We start from the raw sequence: 17,048 nt of genomic DNA, 5'->3' as shown, positions 1-17,048 counted from the left end.
CGGCCCCTCCCCAAGCTGCACCCTCTGACCCCAAGCCCTTTGCCCTTCCGAAGATCCTCGCCCCGGCCAGGACCCCAAACCCGCCCGGGGCTCCGCACGCTGCCCTTCCCCCACAGCGGGAGCGCAAGGGTTAAGCGGCGGGCGCCTCGTGCGCTGATTGACAGCCCGACGGGCGGCCGGGGCGAGCCGGCCAATCAGCGACGGCGGCCGCAGCCCACGTGGGCGAGAGGCCTCGCGATTGGCGGGCGCCGCCCGCGGCCGCCCGCGGAGCCCGGGCCCACGTGCCGCTGCCGCGCGCTCATTGCTCGGCTTCGCGGGGCAGGTGGGGCGGGGCGGGGCCGGGGGCGGGGCCGGGGGCGGGGTGGGCGGGGCCCGACGGGTCAAATACTCCCCCCGCCCCCCGCGCCGGGAGGGGGGTCGCGGGCAGGCGTTTCCTCGGGGCTTGAACTCGGCAGACCCTCGCGGCCTCCTCGCTGCTCCTCCTCCGGGGCCTCCAGTCTGGGGGCGGTGGGTAGAGCCGGCGGGCCTCCTGGAGGAGCCCGGGGTCCCCGCGCTGGGGCGGAGGCTGGAGGGGCGTCGAGGCAGCGGAAGGGAAGTTAGGAAGGGGCTTCACGCTGCAGGAGTGATTGGGGCGGGAGAGGTCTGTTTCCTCCTTAAGCCACCCGGCCAACTCTTACTCATCCTACAAAACCCCTTTCCAATGATGTCCTCCCGCGTTTTCGGAAATTGGCTCAAAACTTAAAGTTAAGCTGCGGTGTCCTTCTCTGGGGGCCCCCAGCCCTGACTGCTCCTGGCAGGGAGCGCATGCGTCCAGCCCCGTCTTCATCCCCCCCCCCTCCCGCCTCATAGGGTGAGGCCTCTGCGTCCGTCCCCACCGTTAATCGGGGCAGCTGGAGGCACTAAAGTGTTGGATGAATGAACATAGGAGGTGGGGAAGGCAGTGGGTGCGGAGGGGTCAGGGAGGGGATGGGGGGCCCAGGACTGGGTCCTGGAGGGGAGACCGGGGCGGGTGACCTGTCGCTGCCGCAGGATCTCACATCTCTATTACTTTTAGAGTCTCTGGCTAAAATCTTTGAGACACTACCCGAAGATGACCTCCTGGGGCCGTCCCAGCCCCCAGGGGCCCCCTCAGAGGACGGTGAGGAACTCGGGGTGGCATTAGCCCCTGGGGGGAGGGGAGAGCCTAGGGGCTGTGCTCACATCTAGTTCTCCTGCTCCTGACGGAGGGGACAGGGGCGCTGGCCAGGCCTTTAAGCTGTGGACACTAACCCATCATCCCACCTGACAGGGGCCAAGGCTCTTAATTAAACTTCTTATCAGCCAGGTGATCAAACACGTAACTACATCATCTATTTGGTTAATAGTTTACAAGCAAAAGCCTCCCCCTCCCTCAGCCCTTCCTTCCCAGATCTGACCATTTCTAACAGTGGGGGCCGGAGGGGGGCCCACTCCTTCTGTGAAGGGCCGGAGAGTGGAAATTTGGGACTTGAGGCCAAGATGCAAGATGGCAAGCTCCTCCGTGGGTACTTAAGGAACCAGAGAGCAAGCAAGTGACCTTCGGGCGTTAGGAGGTCCCGTCCTGACGGCAGGGCTGTGGGAGGCTGTGGGGTTGGTGACCCGTCCCGCAACCCTTCTAGGCTCCGGGCCTCAACTCCCGGGACGTCCTGGACCAACTCAAGCAGCAGTTCCCCAGGTGAGGGCGATTCTCGGGGTGGGGGGGGGGTAGAGGTCCCGCCTTAGCCCTAACCTCCCCCCTAGGGAGAGAATCCGGTCTCTCGGGGGCCCAGAAGCTTCTGCCCCCAGTACAGCATCCGTGTAGGGGGAGGTGGGGGTGGGGGGGCATTAAAAATCTTGCAGTAAAATCGTATTCACATTGACGCCGCCTTAAATGTGGCTCCTGAAGGGACTGACTCCCTTGCCGGATGGACCCCCATTCCCACCCTGGGGGGGATGCACGAAGGCTCCTTCTGGGGAGGGGTCTGAGCTGCCTCTTCAGCGGGTCTGTCTCCCCTGCCTCCCCCTCAGGATCCCCCCTCACTTGACGACCCAGATGGAGCATGTTTACTACTTGGTGAGCCACTCGGGGGGCCCCCTCCGGAACATCCCGGAAAGGCAGTCCTGTTCGGCCCCCTCCCCTCCCCTCCTTTTCCTTCCTTTGGCGGACTGAGCCACTGGAGGTTTTCTCCACGGATGCAAACCTTGCTGCGAAGACTAGAGCTCTCACACTTAAAGGGGGGCTCCTGGGGCTGGCAGTTGGTCCTGTAGGATCACGGCGTGGAGCCGGAGTCCCTGCCCTCCAGGAGTGTATGTTCTAGCGTGGGGTGGTCTTCTAGAACTTTCCGCCCTGATGGGCCTGTCCCATATCAACAGAGTCCGATGTGACACCCGCTAGCCGCACGTGGCCCCTGAGTATTTGTAAGCGAACTGAATTTTTGACTTGATTTCATTTAAACAGCTGCCCGTGACTAGCGGCTGCCGCGTTGGACGGGGCAGTGCTAAGGGGAGGAGAGAGCGGGAAGTGGAGAAACAAGTCAGAAAGTGTAAGCGCTTAAAGAAACTAGAAGCCGAGGGGAAGGATGTGAGCGAAGATTCTGACCTACGAGAGTCAGGAAGGGCTTCCTGGAGGAAGAGGCGTTCACAGGGAGATGGGGAAGATAAGCAGCTCCTGTCTCCCCTGGAGAGAATGGGGAAGGGTGTGCCAGGCAGGAGGAACAGCCCGTGCAAAGGCCCTGGGGCAGGACTGCACCTGATGTGTTGGAGGAACAGCAAGGAGGCCCGTATGGCTGGAGCAGAGGGAGCGAGGGGGACAGAGGGAGGAGAGGGGACCTTTGACCTTCACACTGAGAATGAAATCCAAGGCTCTCCCTAATTAGCTCCCACTCTGAGTGTACGAGGTAGTATCCCATTTGATGAGAGTAGGGACCAGAGACGTCAAGTGACTTGCCCGAGGTCACACAGCTGGGGAGAAGCACAGCCAACCTTCAGATTCTGGACCCTGGCCCGCTTCCACCGAGCACCTCCCTGTGTGATCACTCTTGTTCCTTCTAGTTCCAGAAGATCCGCCAGGGCCTCCAGGAACATCACAAGCAGGTGAGTGACTGACCAGGAGCTCGGGGTACAGCTGCCCCTCCTTGAGAGGGGGGAGGAGGGAAGGCAGGTCGTGCGGGGCCTGGGGGCAGCGAGCGGGACTCGGCTGCTCCCCCGAGGGCAGGGGGAGCCTGGAGGGCTGCAGGTGGAGGAGGGCGATCCCTGACCTGGAACCCCGCAGGAATGAGGGGACCCCACATCCTGGGAGCATCTCCTCTCCTGAGCTCTTCCTGCCCGGCCTGCCTCGGGGCCCCGCGTGGCCTGGACCAGGCCGGGCCGCTCAGCGCTCGGCGGGTCAGCTGCTGAGGCTGGGAAAGCCTGTTCTGTGCCAGGCACACCTGGGTTGTCATCTTCCGTGTGGCGGAGAGTCCACCAGGGCCAGGCCCACGCTCGAGCCAGGGGCGGGTCGGCACGGGGCGCCCTCCCCACGCGGCAGCCGCCTCCCACCCCTTCTTGACCTCCCGCCACCTGGCCCCTTTCTCCTGGGTGTTGGCAGGACTTTCTGCCTGTGCCAGATGTGACTGGCAGAAGGCCAGGGCCATGTCTGCAACTCAGCAGGGCCTGGGGTGGGCAGCGCAGGGAACAGAGAGAGACAGATCCAGAGCTGGCAGGGGGGGAGCAGGAAGCAACCAGAACACGGTTATTCATTCAACAGATATTTCTCCGTCACCTGCTTGCCAAGTGGTGCAGTGGGCGCCGGGGGAAACAGCAAAAAAAGAACACAGACAAACCCCTGCCCTCGGGGCAGGAGGAGCTGGGTGAACAGCAGTGTCAGATGGTGAGGGCTGAGCGAGGGGGGGTGGATTAGAGCAGCCCAAGGCGCTGGGGGTGGATTGCCAATTCAGGGTGGTCAGGGAAGGCCGCTGCGAAGGTGACATTTGAGCAGACCCTCAGAAGGATGTCAGACGAGGAGTATGGGTGTCTGTGATGAGGGTGCAGGAGGCAGAGGACACAGCCCGTGCAAAGGCCCTGGGGCAGGCCCAGGTCTGGGGTGTTGGCGGAGCAGTGAGGAGAAGGCCTGTGTGGCTGGAGCAGAGGGAGTGAGGGGGAGAGTGGGCAGGGAGGGGATGGCGCAGGTCGTGGGGGGCTGCAGGGAGGACTTGGGCCTCTCCCCCTTGGGAGGTGGGAGCCTGGAGGGCTGTGGGCAGAGGAGGGCGGGCCCTGATTCAGGGGCTCCGGGCGCCCTCTGGCTGCTGCAGGGGGGATGGACAGCCTGGGGCGGGGGGGTGCTGATGGGGGGGTGGGGGGGCAGGACAGGACTGGAGGCCCAATTAGGACCATCCGGATGTGGGATGCTGGGCCTTAAGACCAGGTGGGTGGTGAGAAGTCATCAGATTGTGGCCTATCCTTGGGGAGGACCCTGACAGTACTTGCTGGGTGTCACGATTGGGGGGCGAGGCCCCAAGGTGGGCCACTTCCGTTGCTGCTCATCCCAGGAGGTCACCCCCACCCCCATCGGGGATGATCCCTGGTAGCCTGGCTGGGGCCCATCCCCCACCCCCCCACCCCAACCTCCACCCCCACCCCCACCCCACCCCATAGGCGATGATCCCTGGCGTCCTGGCTGTCGCCCCTCCCCCGTTTTCCGCTCCCGTTTTCTGGCTGAGCATGGACAGTCCCAGCAGGCGGCCCCCTGCTCCCGCTGCCGCCGCCGCCACACGCGCTCCCCGGGGAGGACCAGCCAGCGGGCGGGCGGGAGGCACTTTTCAGGCTGAGTGCATTAAAGTGCCAGTAAATTGCGCATTAACGAGCCAGGGCGAATTGGGGGAGGCTCCCCTGGGCTCCCTCCCCCCGCCCTGCGCTGCTGGGAGGCCCAGCTGGAGGATCCATCACGCGGCCCCCGGGAGGCTCCCGCAGCCCCCCGCCCTCCCTCCCTCCCTCCCTCCCTCCCTCCACCATCCGGTTCGCCTCCGGGCAGGGAGGCAGGTAAACAGCCTGGCCCGAGTTTCTGCTGGTTTGGACAAATTGGCTTCCATTCTCGGGGCCTCCGTTTTCCAGTCTGCAAAATGGGAACCCTGGGAACCGGTGCCTGGGAACCAGGACCGAGGGCAGCGGGCGCTCACCCCACCTTCCTTCATCAGTCGGTTTCTTTGTGAATTGAAACGTCCTCCCCGATTTTGGAAGCCACCCTGGGCCAGCTGTGTTGGGAAGCCGGGGTCCGTGCATTGAATGAAGAATAGGCATTTATGACCTGCTGACCGAGGGGACACGAGCCACCCACACGGGGTGGCGGGGAGCTCCCCCCAGCATCGACCTCCCGCTTAGGGGAAGTGAAAAACCCCCCCGGGGTCGTTTTGACTCAAGGCCCCCACACAAAGGAAGCAGGGTCCCCAGATATATGGCTTACAGATCGCAGGAGCACAGGGTGCCCTGAGGGGGAGCGCCAAACCGTCCCAGGAGATGGGGAGCAGGGTTCCTGCTGAGGTGGGTGGGGGGCTGCTTGCCATGCAGCATGGAGGGGAGGGTGCCTTAGGGAGGCCCGTGGGCGCTGCCCCCAGGGCCCTAGGGCAAGACCAGATCTGTGCCATCTTCCAAGTGGAACCAGCCACATGAAGCTGGCAGCTGCCACACAAGGCAGACCTAGAACGTTCCTCACGTCCCTCTGTTTCGTCTGGCGCTGGACTAGGTATAGCCACACACACGCACCTTTCCATATAGTCGCTTATCGTGCGTGACGAGGCGGTGGCGCTCCCCACTGCGAATTCTCCAGAGTCCTGGCCACCAGCTTCCTGCCTCATTTCGTGGGGTCCTGGGTGGGAGGCTGGCCTGTTCTGGGGACCCACCGCTCCTGGGTCTCGGTGCCGTCCAGGTTGGCAGCTCTCGAAATGTGGCCGGTGGGCGGGAGGAATTGCATTTTTAATTGTGCTGGACTTCATGTTTAAGTAGCCGTGTGTGGCCGGGAGCCGCTGTGGCGGGCACGCGGTCTCGTGGACGGAGAGGTTAGAAGTCGAGCCGGTACATGTGTCGAATAAGTGCTGTGCAGGCAAAGTCTCAGGGTGTGTGGCGGGAAGGCGCATATTCTAGAAGGACAGACAGGTATTCTGTGGGTGGGTAGAAAAAAGAAACTAGGATTGCTCACAGTCCTTTCTATGTCTCTAGAAACTGTTACATTTGGAATCAGCTCCATTTTAAATATAAAATACTATAAGTGACCCTCCCACTGGGTCCCCTGTTGGCCTGTTGCTACCCACGCCCCCCCCCGCCAGAGGTAACCATCGGTTTTTTAGGATCTTTCCAACATTTAAGCCAATTCGGATGTCACCCCCACACACGGGGATATGTGGAAACACCGTTTTGCTGCTTGAGGCCATTTTAAGCATGGGGTGGCCTTCAGGCTTTCGCTTTCAAACATCCCAAGGAAAGCAGCTGGGCTGCGAAAGCCAAGTCGGACTCTGTCTGCTGTATTATGCCGGTGACTGGTCATTAGGGTTGGGTTTTATCACCTGCCACCAAGGCTGGCTTTATGCTGAGTGTAGGACAGAGGGCTCTGCGTTACCATGCATCGACACCAAAACCGGGTAAAGGCCCGTCTTACACACAAATCCGTGCCCGAAGGTTCAAGGTGGAGTGTGTCCCCATTTTGCACAAGGGGACAGGGTCTCATGAGAGGGATTCGTGCCCATGGCTGTCCGATTGTGGGGGCTCAGCTGGGGTGACGTTTCCCGCTCCAGGCAGAAAGCTTCCTGCGGATCATGGAGACCTGCGGCCAGCCTCTGGGCTTCCAGCCGGGGGAGGTAGGATCCTGGGCCCTCGAGGAGGGAGGGGACAGGCTCGGGACAAAGGGCACGTCCTCGTGCCCCTTACGACCCCATGCTTCCAGCTCCAGGACAGCCAGGTCTGCCCTGGTGAACAGGCCGAGCAGGACTCCTGGAGGCCGGCCAGCTTCGAGGCTTCCTGGCCCCCGGGGGGCAAGACCCTGCGGCCCTCTAGTCTCCAGGGGCCACACTTCGAAGACGTCATGACCTCAAGGTCATCCGACTGGCTCCAGCAGCTGGACGGTGCCCCAGTCCGCCAGCTCGACGGGCAGCCGTCCTGGGACCCGGAGCCCCGGTTTTGGCAGGATGTTCTGACCGAGCAGCTCTGGCAGATGTTTGCCTGCGCCCACGATAGGGTGGACCAGCCGAGACACAGGAGTGAGTGCCCCCGAGGGCGAGGGGAGAGGGGTGGCCTCAGGCCGCGTCGGGGGACAGCACGGGCTGAACTTGTCATCCTGCATCTCCCTTTCCTCCTCCCGTTGTCATAGTGACGGAACAGGCGCCAGGCCTGGTGAGTAGCTGGAATCCGGAGGAGTGGGCTCCTAGGCTGGTGGTGATGCTGCCTGGGCCCCTGGGTCGGGGCGTTTGGTTCCTGTGGGGTTGCTGCACTCTCTCCTTGGCACCCTTGCCCCTTGGATGCCCTCGGAGGACTCAGGACTGCGTTGCAGCCCCGTCTGGGCGGGAGGACGGACTCGGGCAGCTGGTGAGGGCACGCTGCCCGGGCCTCCCCGAGTTTTTCTAGTTCTAAGGCCCGGGCAGGTCCTCCGGGCTGACCAGCTCGCCCCTTTCCTGCGGGCAGGAAAGCGAGGCCCCGGGACCACGCTGCTCCTCAGGAGGCGAGCTGCACACTGGAGGTGATCTGGGTAATGCCAGTGGGAGGGGGCAGCCCGCCCCGGGGTCCCCTGCCTGCCACTTACCCGCTCTTGTCTCTGCCCAGTTCTCAGCCCGCCTATGCCCTCCCCCGGCTCCCTTGAGGGTTCCCGAGAAGGTGGCACAGGGCTGGGCCCTGAGAGATGGGGGGTGCTCTCCCGCATGGCCCAGGTGAGACCCAGACCTGAGCAGCACCCCTTATAAAGGCCAGGGGGACCAGGTGGAGGGGGCTGATGGAGCTCAGCCATGATCCTGGTCCACCCACAGGAGCCTGCTGGACGAGCCTATCGATTTCTGAAGCCCATGTGAGTACCTGCACGGTCCCTTCTTCTGTACCCTGTTCCCGCAGGTGGAGGGGACCAGAGGTGGTGTGTCTTTCTCCTCCCCCTTCACCACGGTACTGTCTTCAGTGACCGGAGCTGGGGGGTCTGGGTGGAGATATGCGAGTGGAGTTACATTCGTGCCGACATAACTGCCCCTCCCCATGTAGCCAGCCCTGGGTTCAAGAGCTTTGGAGAAGGAACTCCCATGCTGTGTCAGAGCTGGATGCAAACAGTCCCAACCTTGTGGTTTGAGGCTAGGGGAGCCCCGATGGGGGCAAGAAGACTTTCTGGAAGAAGGGACATAATGGTTAGGACCTTGAAGGATGTGTAGGAGTTTTCTGGGATAGGGCAAAGCATTCCAGACAGAAGGCAGTGGTGCTGGGTTATGGGAGAGGGAGAATACTTGGAGGGGTGTGGGGAGGACCTGGGGTAAGTATACTGTAGTGGAGAAATGAGGCCTGAGAGAGAACCCCAGCATCTGAAAAAAGAACGAAGCCCCTCTGGGGCTTGATGGGTGCCCCCCGCTCCGGGAAGGCTGGTGACCCCAAGGCCTCCCCTCCCAAGATGCTGGGAACCCGAGGACTTCGAAGACACGTGGAAGAGGCCGGATGCCTCGCCCTGGCAATCCAAGAAGTTGGCCGTCCCGCACAGAATGGAGAAGATGCGCACGCTGAACCATGGGGAGCCCGTGCTGGCCACGGCGGTCAGCAGCTTCACGCGGCACGCGTTCACCTGCGCCAGGGGTGGCGTCAAGGTGTGGAGTTTGACGGGTCAGGTGGTGGAGGACAGGTTTCCAGAGAGCCACCTGCGTGTACAGGTGAGGGTGGGGCTGGGGGCGGAGCTGGCCCCCTGAGGGGCACGGCTGGCTCCTGGGGGCGGGGCTTGTGGGAGCAGGAAGCTCACCTGTGCCCCTGCCCATCGCAGACCCAGGGGGCCTACCTGCGCACCTGCCTGCTGTTCTCCAACAGCACGACCCTCCTGACGGGCGGCCACCACCTGGCTGGCGTGAGCGTGTGGGACCTGACGGCGCCGTCCCTGCACGTGCGGGATGAGCTGCCCTGCACAGGTCTCACCTGCCAGGCCCTGGCCGCCAACCCCGTGGACAGCCTGGCCTTCGCCGGCTTCACCGACGGCACCGTCAGGATCTGGGACCTGCGGGACCAGAGTGTGGTCAGGTGCAGCCCGGGGGTGGGCACGGCTGTCCCCAGAGCCCCTTCCGGCCTGGTCCCCTGGGCAGGGGTCCGCAGTCTGTAGGCCAAAGCCCCCTCACCTGCTTAAACTCATGTTTAGGAGAGTCCAAGACTCGGGTTCACATCTTGGTTGGGCTGCTTCCTCGAAGCCCAGTCGTGGCACTTTTTGTCTGCCTCAGTTTCCCCATCTGTCAACCAGCTGTGGCTGGGCGGGTGGTGTTTCTAGTGCCCAAAGCTCAGAGTTTCAGCCCCGACTGCCTCCTGGCCAGGGACCTGCCGGGCCCCCCAAATGGAGCCAAGAGCATCGCCGTCAAAGACCAGAATGTCTGGACGGGGGGTCTGGATGCCTGCCTGCGGTGCTGGGACCTGCGGGCAGCCAGGGAGCCCCAGGAGTACCAATTCGAGTCTCAGGTGTGCAGGTTGGGATGGGGCCTGCTCAGCCAGGTAGCAGCTGCTCCTCAGACTAGAGAAGGAGGGGGATGTTGGCGGAAGAGCTGGGGGGGGGTGGTACCCCAAGTTCAAGTGATGCTGGGAGGAAAAGAGGTCATTAGAAATGTCCCCCATTGTCCAACTATGGATGCTTTCGTACCTGTATCAGCTGCTGGGGGACCCGTGTAGTCTGTGATAACCCTTTAAGATAGAGAGGACACGCCCATTTGACAGATGAACACACTGGGGCCCCGAGATGTGAAGTTGCCTGTCGGGCCCTCTGGGTGGGTCCCCGGGCCTGCCTTCTGGGCCAGGCAGGGCCGTGACCAGCTTCCTCCCTACCGCCTACCCCCTACCCCCAGATAATGAGCCTGTCCCCCAGCCCCCGGCAGGACTGGCTGCTGCTGGGCATGGCCAATGGCCAGCAGTGGCTGCAGCCCACCTCTGGGGGCCAGAAGCACCTGGTGGGTTATAAGGACAGCACCATCCTCGGTCTCAAGTTCTCCCCCTTTGGTGAGTGGCTAGGCTCGGGGGGAGTCCCCAGCGGCCCCCAGCCTGCCACAGGGCCCTGCCCCACTTAGATCAACTCCACCCGACCCTTTCTGACCCCCCGACCCCCCACGTGCTGTGTGAGCAGGAACCACTCTCAGCGATGCAGGAGGGAGGTGGGGGGCTCCCTCCGTGTCTCAGATCCCCAGGGGTCTGGCCCTCGGCTACCAGCTTTCCTGGTGCCCTCTGCGTCCTTCCAGGCCAGTGGTGGGTGAGCGTTGGGATGGACGACCTGGTCAGCATCTACAGCATGCCCACAGGGACCATGGTGTTCCAGGTACCAGGGTGGGGCAGGCGTGCCCCCATGTTCGGGGCGCTCTGCCCGGGGGTCCCGATGCAGAGGCCCCAAAGGGACCACATTAGAACTGACAGGCAGAGTTTAGGGGCGAGGGTGGGCGAGCCCCCCTGCTCTACTCCTGACCTCCCCAGATACCCGAGACCTCCTCCATCATGTGCTGTGACGTGTCCCCCAACAACCGCCTCATCGTCACGGGGTCCAGGGACCACGCCTCCGTGTACCAGATCATGTACTGAGGGCCTCGCCCCGGCATCACGACTCGGGGCCCTTTTTCCCTGTTCTTTTCCCCTAGTGAGGGGGTGGGTAGTGGTGGAGGGGGTGGTGGGTGGGCTGGCTTTCGTCCGCCTCGCACGACTGGGCCCGTGGTGTTTGTCACGCGTAATAAAGCAACTGGAAAAAGCAGAGCTGGTCTGGGTCTGCGTCCCGTCCCCCGGCCGTCCCGTCGAGGTTTGGAGGGGCTTCGTCCAGCCCAGCTCTCTCAGATTTTGAGTCCACATTCTCTGCATCTGATCAAAGCCACCGACCCCACTGTCGGGGGCAACTGGGTGCATAGGACCCTCCTGCTCTGCTGAGCTCATCTCTCCTCGTCTCTCAGAGCGAGGTTTCCAGCCACGTCCTGCACAATTCCAGGATGATGTTCTTGGTCCTTCTCAAGACGACGGCCCCTCAGACCACAGCTTCTCATGCTCCCATCCAGGGGCAAATCTAACTCCCAGCAGATGTCTGGGGACGTCTGTGGCTGTCACACTGGGGGTGCTCCTGCATCGAGTGGGTGGGGGCCAGGGATGCTGCTCAACGGCCCCCAGCACCTGGGACGGCCCCGAGGGAGTGACGTGGCCCCGATGTCAGCTGTGCCGGGCGGCAGAAATTACTTTACAGCCATAGCTCTTGGGGGCTGGCTGCTCGTCCACCCTCCCACCAGGGCCCCGAAACAAGCCTTAGTTGGCCCTGCCCTTCAGGACAAGGAATGTCCAGGCTGGCGTCAACCGGTCTAGTTTCCTTAACCAGAGACTTATTCTGTCTCCATAATGTGCCTTCAGAAACGCCGCTGGGTCTGACTCGTGTTTCCAACAGGGACCCTGCCACTCCTTCCAGAAGGTTCCCAACAGCAGCCCTGCTTCCCCCACCCCAGCCCCTTCAAACCCACAGTGGTCCTCGTGGCAGCCCAGAGAAGCTTCCAGAACCCAGATCTGATCACGTCGCCACCCCCACTGGCCCCTCCACACTCTGGCTCCCATTTCCATGGCGGGCTCTCTCTGATTAAGCTGGATCAGGAGACCTCGCTCCTGCCCTGCCCTCCTGGTTTTTGGCAGGCCCAGCTCCTCACCTCTGAGCCTTCACACATGCCGTTCCCTCTGTGCCCAGCACAGTCCTTGGTGACCCTTCCCAATGGCCGTTTCCCCTCCTTTAGCTCTTGGCTTTGACGTCACCTCCTCCGGGACTGTGACATTGGCACAGCACCTTACGGTGAGGCTGGACATCACGCGCCAGCTTTTAGGAACTATCTCTGGGCTCAAGGAGACAGGAGACACCCCGAATGCCTACGTGCTCCCTGATGTTCCCCAACCCTTGGAACGTGGGCAGTGTCTGAGAATGTTTGTGTCCAAAGCGGGGTCCTCTTGTCACAGATACATGGCACCTTGGGGCCAGGGATTTCAAAGCCTCGTCTCTCCTGCTCTGTTGGACCCCGAAGTGGCATATGGAGGTGGTGCGACCTCCCCCATCTGGGAGCCCCGGGTGTCTGCTGGAGTCAAGCCCCCGGGCCCCATGGGCGTGACAAAGAAACCTCTGTGGGTTCAGCCCCCAAGATCTGGGGCTGTTTGTTATGGAGCACAACTCAAGCCACGCTGCCCAATACAACACCCGTTTCTCGAGACGCATCCCGCAGTATTTCACGCAGAGGGGATCGTCTCGTTGTCCAGAGAGAGAGAAGGAGGAAGGGAGGCCACTCGCTCACAGCCACACAGCCAGAAAGTGGCCGTTCCGCAGGAGTAGCGCCCAAGGGAAGTCACAGCCCCCAGCCCCACACGGAAACGCAGTTCTGATAAATACATTTATTTCCCCAAAGGCCTCCTGCCCGCTCGGCCCACATCCGGCAGGGGAAGGTGGGATTTCGGGGTCCCAGGGACGACTGGAGGGGGTGGGGTTGGGGTCTCTGTCCCGGACGCCCCTCCCTCCCAAGTCGGGCGAGGGGGGCGTCTCAGTAGACCACCTCGTACACGGTGGCCTTCTTGTCCCCCGAGCCCGTCACGATGTACTTGTTATTCCCCGAGATGTCGCAGCTCAGCACGGAGGACGACTCCTTGGACTGTGACGGGGGCAGAGGAGAGCGGGGGAGACGTGAGGCGCGGCCGATGCTGCCCCACGTTCAGAGGGAAGGGACAGGCCATCGCGGCCGGCGCCTGTCCCCAAGGACCGGCCTACGCTCCAGGCTGGGCGGGGACAGGACTCAGGACAGGGGAGCCCAGAGTGGGGAGCCAGGACCCTCCTAGCAGAGGAAAGGAGGGTCACCCGTTTCCTGGGGAAAGGGCCTTTGAAGCCCAGCCTCTCTGGAGAGACGGCGATGCTCCTGGAAAGGGCGGGACCTCCGTTCTCTGGACAGCAAGAGAGGGAACTGGAGCACTGCCCTTTCCTGGGAAGCTCAGAGAGGGTGTGCAACAGGCACGAGGCCACACAGCACAGCAGAGGGCTAAGAGTTACAGCACGACGACCTACGCCAGCTCGGCAAACTTTTTCTGTAAAGGGCCTGATGGTAAACTTTGGGCTTTGCCTAAAGTCCAAATAAGTCTCTGGCCAGTAAGTCCAGAAGCCAAATAAATCTATGTCACACACGCCCCACCTCCTGTGCTTAAGCCTCAGTGCAGGCCCTCGGCCCGGGCTCCGACCCCCAGCACCTGGAATATGCTGGCTCCATACGGCGTCCTCCAGGCGTTGAGCAGGTTGTCCTTGCCGGTGCTCACGAACCACCGCCCTGGGGAGGAGAGCAGGAGCGTCCGGAGGGGACCACAGGTGGCCGGGGCTGGGGCCAGGTCGGGCGTGGGACAGGCTGGCTGGCCTCTCCGCCTGCGGGCCCCTCTGCCCTCATTTGGGGGACACGAGGCCCCTTAGAGGACTGAGGCTCCATCCTTCCCCCATTCCCCGGGTGGTGACGTCAAGGCCCCAGGGGCTCCATCTGGCCTTCAGGAAGGGGGAGCCCCCAGGAGAGGGTTTGCCGAGAAAATATGGGGGGGCCCGCTTAGATCTGAATCTCAGAGAAACCACAGGTCACTTCAGTACAGATAAGTCCCAAGCATTTCATTATCATCACTATTTTTTAATGTATATGCATCCCATGCAATATTTGAGACATACACTAAAGTATGGGACATATTTATACTAAAGTTTGGGACGTATTTATACTACTAAAGTTTGGGATATACTTATACTAAAGTATGGGACACACTTATACTAAAGTTTGGAGCATAATTATACTAAAGTTTGGGATGTATTTATACTAAAGCATGGGATGTTCTTATACTAAAATTTGGAATATACTTACACTAAAAAAATATTTTCTTAGTGTAAGTCTACCCCCATGCAACATATGGGATAAATTTGTACTAACGAATTAGTTGCTTTTTAGTATAAGTATGTCTCCCATGCTATCTGGGATATACTTACACAAAGAAATGATTTGTCATTCCGTATAAGCACAGTCCATGCAATGCTTGAGATATACCAACGAATGATGTGTCGTTTGTCCCAGATTCAGATTTCACTGGGCATCCTGTTTGTTGTCGTGTGGGGGTTTTAGCGGGTTTTGCTCTGTGTTTGGGGACCCCGGCCCCCCCCCGCCCTGCCCGGGCCGACGCACCGCAGGAGGCGAACTTGAGGGAGAGCACGCAGCTCTCGTGCAGGTGCAGCTGGTACTTCTCGGGCTTGCGGACGTGCAGGATCTCCACGTTGCTGCTCTCCATGCCCACGGCCAGCCAGTCCTGGTTGGGGCAGTGGCCCAGGGAAAAAATCTGGGGGGGGACAAGGGAAGAGGGGAGGTCAGAAGCCCTCCTGGGAATTTGGGGGACGCCCAGGACGAGGGGGCTGGGGGGAGGGGAGAGGTCCAGCGCTGTCCCGCTGCAGCCCCGGAGTCGTGGAGAGGCGGCTGGCCCAGGGCCTGGAACACAGCGGCAACTGCATGTCGACTCATTAATATTAATCAAAACGACAAGGGCCCCCGGGGCTGTATCCATTATCTGCTCCCAGCGCACAACAGCGGGGGGGGGGATGCCACGCGAGGCGGGTCGCTTCCCTTGAGCAGATGGTGGAAGGGAAACTGAGGCCACGTCCCACTCAAGCCCGCACAGCAAGTCCATGAAAGACCAAACCATGGGAGTCCCAGCCTGGAACTTTCTCCACCTGCCACACCTCTTTTTACTTTGATCTGAAAGGACTCGGTGGCCTCCTCGTTCTGTGCGCCCCCCACCCCCAAGCAAGGCACGAAGGGGAACGAGGACCCCTTCCATCCTAACCTCTCGAAGTCTTCCTGACCCGGACGACGCGGCCGGAGAGAACCCTAAGTTTACAGCAGAGCGAAGGCTGGGAGATTCACATGTTCTCTCCTGGCCGTGGATAAAGACAGGGGGCCTGGTGGCATGGGAGAGATCCACATGGGATCCACCATGATCCCCATATGTTTTGGGGACAGGCAATGGACAACTCTATCTGCCTGCACCATTGATTTCCCTATCAAGAAAACATCTGAACTAAAGAGAAGAGAGGGGAGAACAGAAAGAGTTTGTGAACTAGCTCCTTCCAGACTTCAAAGATAGGGGCAAACTGGAGATGGGTTTTGAAGGATGAATAGGAGTTTGCCAAGTGGAGAAAGGAAGGGAAAAGCATGTCAGCCAGAAGAAACAATAAGTGGGAAGGTATAGAGATGTCAGAGGGCAGGGGAGACTAGAGCATGGAGGCCTTAAATGACAGGCCATGGAGCTCGCACCCTGCCCCCGAGGCAGTGAGAGAGAGGACCTGGGTCGAGAGTATCTGAAGACCTGTCCTTGAGTCTTTGCTCAACCCAGAAGAGCCCCCTGATTCTGTCCAGCTCCTTCACCACATCCTTCAGCCTAGACTCCCATAGCACCCTCCACAGAGAGCTCTCTGTGCCCAGCTCCTATGCCGACCTCTACCTGTCCCCCCAGGTCAGCAGCACCCACATGGTGAGTTCCTGGGGGCCAGTGGGGAGCTCTCAGTAGGGCGAAGAGATTGAGGACTGGGAGGAGAAACCAGCTACCCAGGGAGAGACAAAGGAATGGGGGAACGGGTTGGTGAGAGCATGGAGGAAGACTATCCGAGAATCTTAGTGGACCCACAGCTTAATCTAAATCAGCTCCTTTGTGTTGTCCTTTGACTAGATTTGAAGAAAAAAGGGGGAGGCCTGTTGATTTGTCTGAAGGACAAGAAAGATGGACACAGATAGTAGTGTTTGGTGCTGCCCAGCTTCTGGAAGTGGGTGCCTCAGGGGGAGAGGAAGGGAGGCCGGAAGCCTGGAGCTTCTATCCCCTTCCCGCCAGACCCGGAGCGGCACCTGGGAGCTGAAGTCGTGCTGCTGCAGCTGGCGGCCCTCCCGCAGGTCCCAGCAGCGCACAGTGTTGTCCAGGCCCCCCGTCCAGAGCCGAGTGCCATAATCGGAGATGTCGATGCAGCTGGCACCGTCCGTGTGGCCCTGGAACTGCCTGGGGGGAGAAGGGCGGGGGCATCCGTCCTGGAGCTGGGGCTGCTCCAGCATCCTCCCAGGCCACGCGCCCGCCTCCCCCCCCCCAACACTAAAGGGACGGGCGCAGGGCCGGCCCGAGGTCACAGGGCCCCCGCCACCCACCTGACCATGGTCTGGTTCTGCAGGTCCCAGACCACGATGTTGCCATCGCTGCAGCAGGAGAAGCAGACCTTGGCGTCGGGGCTGACGGCCAGCGCGTAGCAGGCGGGGGCCGACGAGGTCAGCTCGGCCTTGATGCGGGGGGTAGGCGCCGCCAGGTCCCAGATGGACAACGTGCTGGCCTCACCGCCCACGATCAGACTCCGGCCGTCCGGCAGCAGCTTGCAGGACCGGATGTAGTTGTCCCGGTTCTGGGAGGGGGAGAAGCAGGGGGTGGGGTTGACCCCCGGCCAGGCCTCCAGGGTCCAGGAGATGAACTCTCACCCCGCCCTTGTTCACTTGGCCTGTAAGCCCCGCCCCTGTTGGCCTCTAAACTCCACCCATTGGCCTGTAAGCCCCACCCCATTGGCCTGTAAACCCCACCCATTGGCCTGTAAGCCCTGCTCCTGTTGGCCTATAAACTCCACCCATTGGCCTGTAAGCCCTACCCCTGTTGGCCTGTAAACTCCACCCCATTGGCCTATAAACCCCACCCATTGGCCTGTAAGCCCTGCCCCTATTGGTCTATAAACCCCACCCATGGGCCTGTAAGCCCCACCCCTGTTGACCTATAAACTCCATCCATTGGCTTGTAAGCCCCACCCTGTTGGCTTATAAACTCCACCCATTGGCCTGTAAGCCCCGCCCCTGTTGGCCTAT

At 61.4% G+C, this 17,048-nt stretch overlaps 2 protein-coding genes across 17 annotated transcripts in view; one reads left to right on the top strand and one right to left on the bottom strand.

Annotated features, from left to right (window-relative positions):
• Positions 1 to 1,557: 1,557 nt before the first annotated feature.
• Positions 1,558 to 10,771, top strand: TLE6 (TLE family member 6, subcortical maternal complex member). Of its 7 annotated transcripts, none has more exons than XR_006891989.1 (15): positions 1,558 to 1,693; positions 2,026 to 2,071; positions 3,049 to 3,090; positions 6,759 to 6,821; positions 6,908 to 7,220; positions 7,331 to 7,353; positions 7,642 to 7,696; positions 7,780 to 7,883; positions 7,980 to 8,017; positions 8,600 to 8,852; positions 8,960 to 9,210; positions 9,495 to 9,636; positions 10,037 to 10,167; positions 10,404 to 10,480; positions 10,633 to 10,694. XR_006891989.1 is itself a non-coding variant. In XM_046686287.1 (15 exons), exons 2-15 carry the CDS (start codon positions 2,051 to 2,053, stop codon positions 10,735 to 10,737), a joined length of 1,638 nt encoding a protein of 545 aa, XP_046542243.1. In that variant the 5' UTR covers positions 1,568 to 1,693; positions 2,026 to 2,050; the 3' UTR covers positions 10,738 to 10,771. The 7 variants fall into 7 exon arrangements, 5 of the variants coding, with proteins under 5 accessions (XP_046542247.1, XP_046542246.1, XP_046542245.1 ...); XM_046686287.1 differs by having other exon boundaries at positions 1,568 to 1,693; positions 10,017 to 10,167; positions 10,633 to 10,771; XR_006891990.1 differs by lacking the exon at positions 10,037 to 10,167 and having other exon boundaries at positions 10,633 to 10,704.
• A 1,775-nt stretch (positions 10,772 to 12,546) lies between these two features.
• TLE2 (TLE family member 2, transcriptional corepressor) overlaps positions 12,547 to 17,048 on the bottom strand; it is a 17,717-nt gene continuing 13,215 nt past the window's right edge. For 6 of the 10 annotated variants that reach the window (XM_046638443.1, XM_046638444.1, XM_046638446.1 and 3 more), the window contains 6 exons: positions 16,353 to 16,600; positions 16,062 to 16,209; positions 14,355 to 14,505; positions 14,162 to 14,267; positions 13,396 to 13,472; positions 12,547 to 12,809 (listed from right to left, as the gene is read on the bottom strand). In XM_046638443.1, the coding sequence (XP_046494399.1) occupies positions 12,763 to 12,809; positions 13,396 to 13,472; positions 14,162 to 14,267; positions 14,355 to 14,505; positions 16,062 to 16,209; positions 16,353 to 16,600 (777 nt within the window). In that variant the 3' untranslated portion in view covers positions 12,547 to 12,762. The remainder of the gene's footprint in view (positions 12,810 to 13,395; positions 13,473 to 14,161; positions 14,268 to 14,354; positions 14,506 to 16,061; positions 16,210 to 16,352; positions 16,601 to 17,048) is intronic. The other 4 variants (XM_046638448.1, XM_046638449.1, XM_046638447.1 and 1 more) reach the window with 1 other exon arrangement.

The sequence above is a fragment of the Equus quagga genome, chromosome 14 (genome assembly GCF_021613505.1).
Source record: "Equus quagga isolate Etosha38 chromosome 14, UCLA_HA_Equagga_1.0, whole genome shotgun sequence".
NCBI classification, from domain to species: domain Eukaryota; kingdom Metazoa; phylum Chordata; class Mammalia; order Perissodactyla; family Equidae; genus Equus; species Equus quagga.
Note: the sequence above shows the minus strand (reverse complement) of the source record. Positions and strands in the feature narration are given on the sequence as shown.

What these genes read in the sequence shown, in the direction of transcription:
- TLE6 (XM_046686287.1), top strand. Translation starts at nt 2,051, where the DNA reads ATGGAGCATGTTTACTACTTG. An exon ending in CGGAACAGGCGCCAGGCCTG is followed by an intron (nt 7,354 to 7,641) that starts GTGAGTAGCTGG and finishes TCCTGCGGGCAG; the next exon opens with GAAAGCGAGGCCCCGGGACC. An exon ending in AGAGCCACCTGCGTGTACAG is followed by an intron (nt 8,853 to 8,959) that starts GTGAGGGTGGGG and finishes TGCCCATCGCAG; the next exon opens with ACCCAGGGGGCCTACCTGCG.